We start from the raw sequence: 957 nt of genomic DNA on the forward strand, positions 1-957 counted from the left end.
TTTGGGTGCTCCTGCATTGGGTGCATATATGTTTACCAGGGTTATATCTTCTTGTTGTATTGATCCCCTTAGTATTATGAAGTGGCCTTCCCTATCTCTTGTTATGGCCTTTAGCTATGAATTTCTTATTAAAATACATGATTATTAAAATTCTAAAAGCTTCAGAAAATAGTGCATATAAAGAAAACACTAAGTCACAAAGATCCGGCTTGGGCCAGAGTGTGCTAACATTTGCTGAGTGGTGCCATGTGTGGGCCTGACCTGACCTCCTTCAGGTCCCAACTCCCAGCCCTCCAGGTCCCCGCCGGCCTTACCCACTTCTCACCTGCAGAGCTGAGCCCACCTTCTGCCAGAGGTGGGAGATCAGACTCTTCCCTCTGATTGCTCCCTCCCTGCCTCCCACTGGGGCAGCTGTCACCTGTAGCTGGCCTTCCTGGAAGTGGGAATGTTATATTTGCCCCTCCCCAGATGCCCCTCCTGGTCATTGCGGAGCTCTGTGCTGGAGTCACAGTGACATTTATTTGTCTCCTCCTCTGGGGTTCACATGACACATGTGCTTTCTCCTCCGCAGGGTAAACTGGCCCTCCTTTCCATAACCACGGGCAGCATGGCCGAGATGTACACGAAAACTGGAGTCAGCGGAGATTTTAAATACTTCTTGTGGCCCCTCCAGGTAGCCATTGCACCGCACCCCACCCTTCCCCCACAGCTTCCCCAGGTGCAAAATGAGGTGGGACTGAAGCCTGAAACCCAGATCATTTTGACTCCATCTGGATACAGGAAATTATAACATTTTACCCTTTTTAATTTTTTGACTTAGCAGCACTGAAAAGGTTGGCCAATAGGGGCAACACAAATTATAATGACAGGCTACAATATTGTTTGGGTGGAAGCTAGGACAAGCCTGGTTAGCTGGAGTCTGCTCTGCAGATAACAGGATTGCCCCGGTCGGGGCTG

At 49.3% G+C, this 957-nt stretch overlaps 1 protein-coding gene across 3 annotated transcripts in view; it reads left to right on the forward strand.

Annotated features, from left to right (window-relative positions):
- Positions 1 to 957, forward strand: part of NQO2 (NAD(P)H dehydrogenase, quinone 2) — a 24095-nt gene that overhangs the window by 21830 nt on the left and 1308 nt on the right. For 2 of the 3 annotated variants that reach the window (XM_015565708.1, XM_015565706.1), the window contains one exon: positions 572 to 673. The exons of the other annotated variant lie outside the window; for it this stretch is intronic. In XM_015565708.1, the coding sequence (XP_015421194.1) occupies positions 572 to 673 (102 nt within the window). The remainder of the gene's footprint in view (positions 1 to 571; positions 674 to 957) is intronic. 3 annotated transcript variants of the gene reach the window in all.

Source organism: Myotis davidii, unplaced genomic scaffold, assembly GCF_000327345.1.
Source record: "Myotis davidii unplaced genomic scaffold, ASM32734v1 scaffold540, whole genome shotgun sequence".
NCBI classification, from domain to species: domain Eukaryota; kingdom Metazoa; phylum Chordata; class Mammalia; order Chiroptera; family Vespertilionidae; genus Myotis; species Myotis davidii.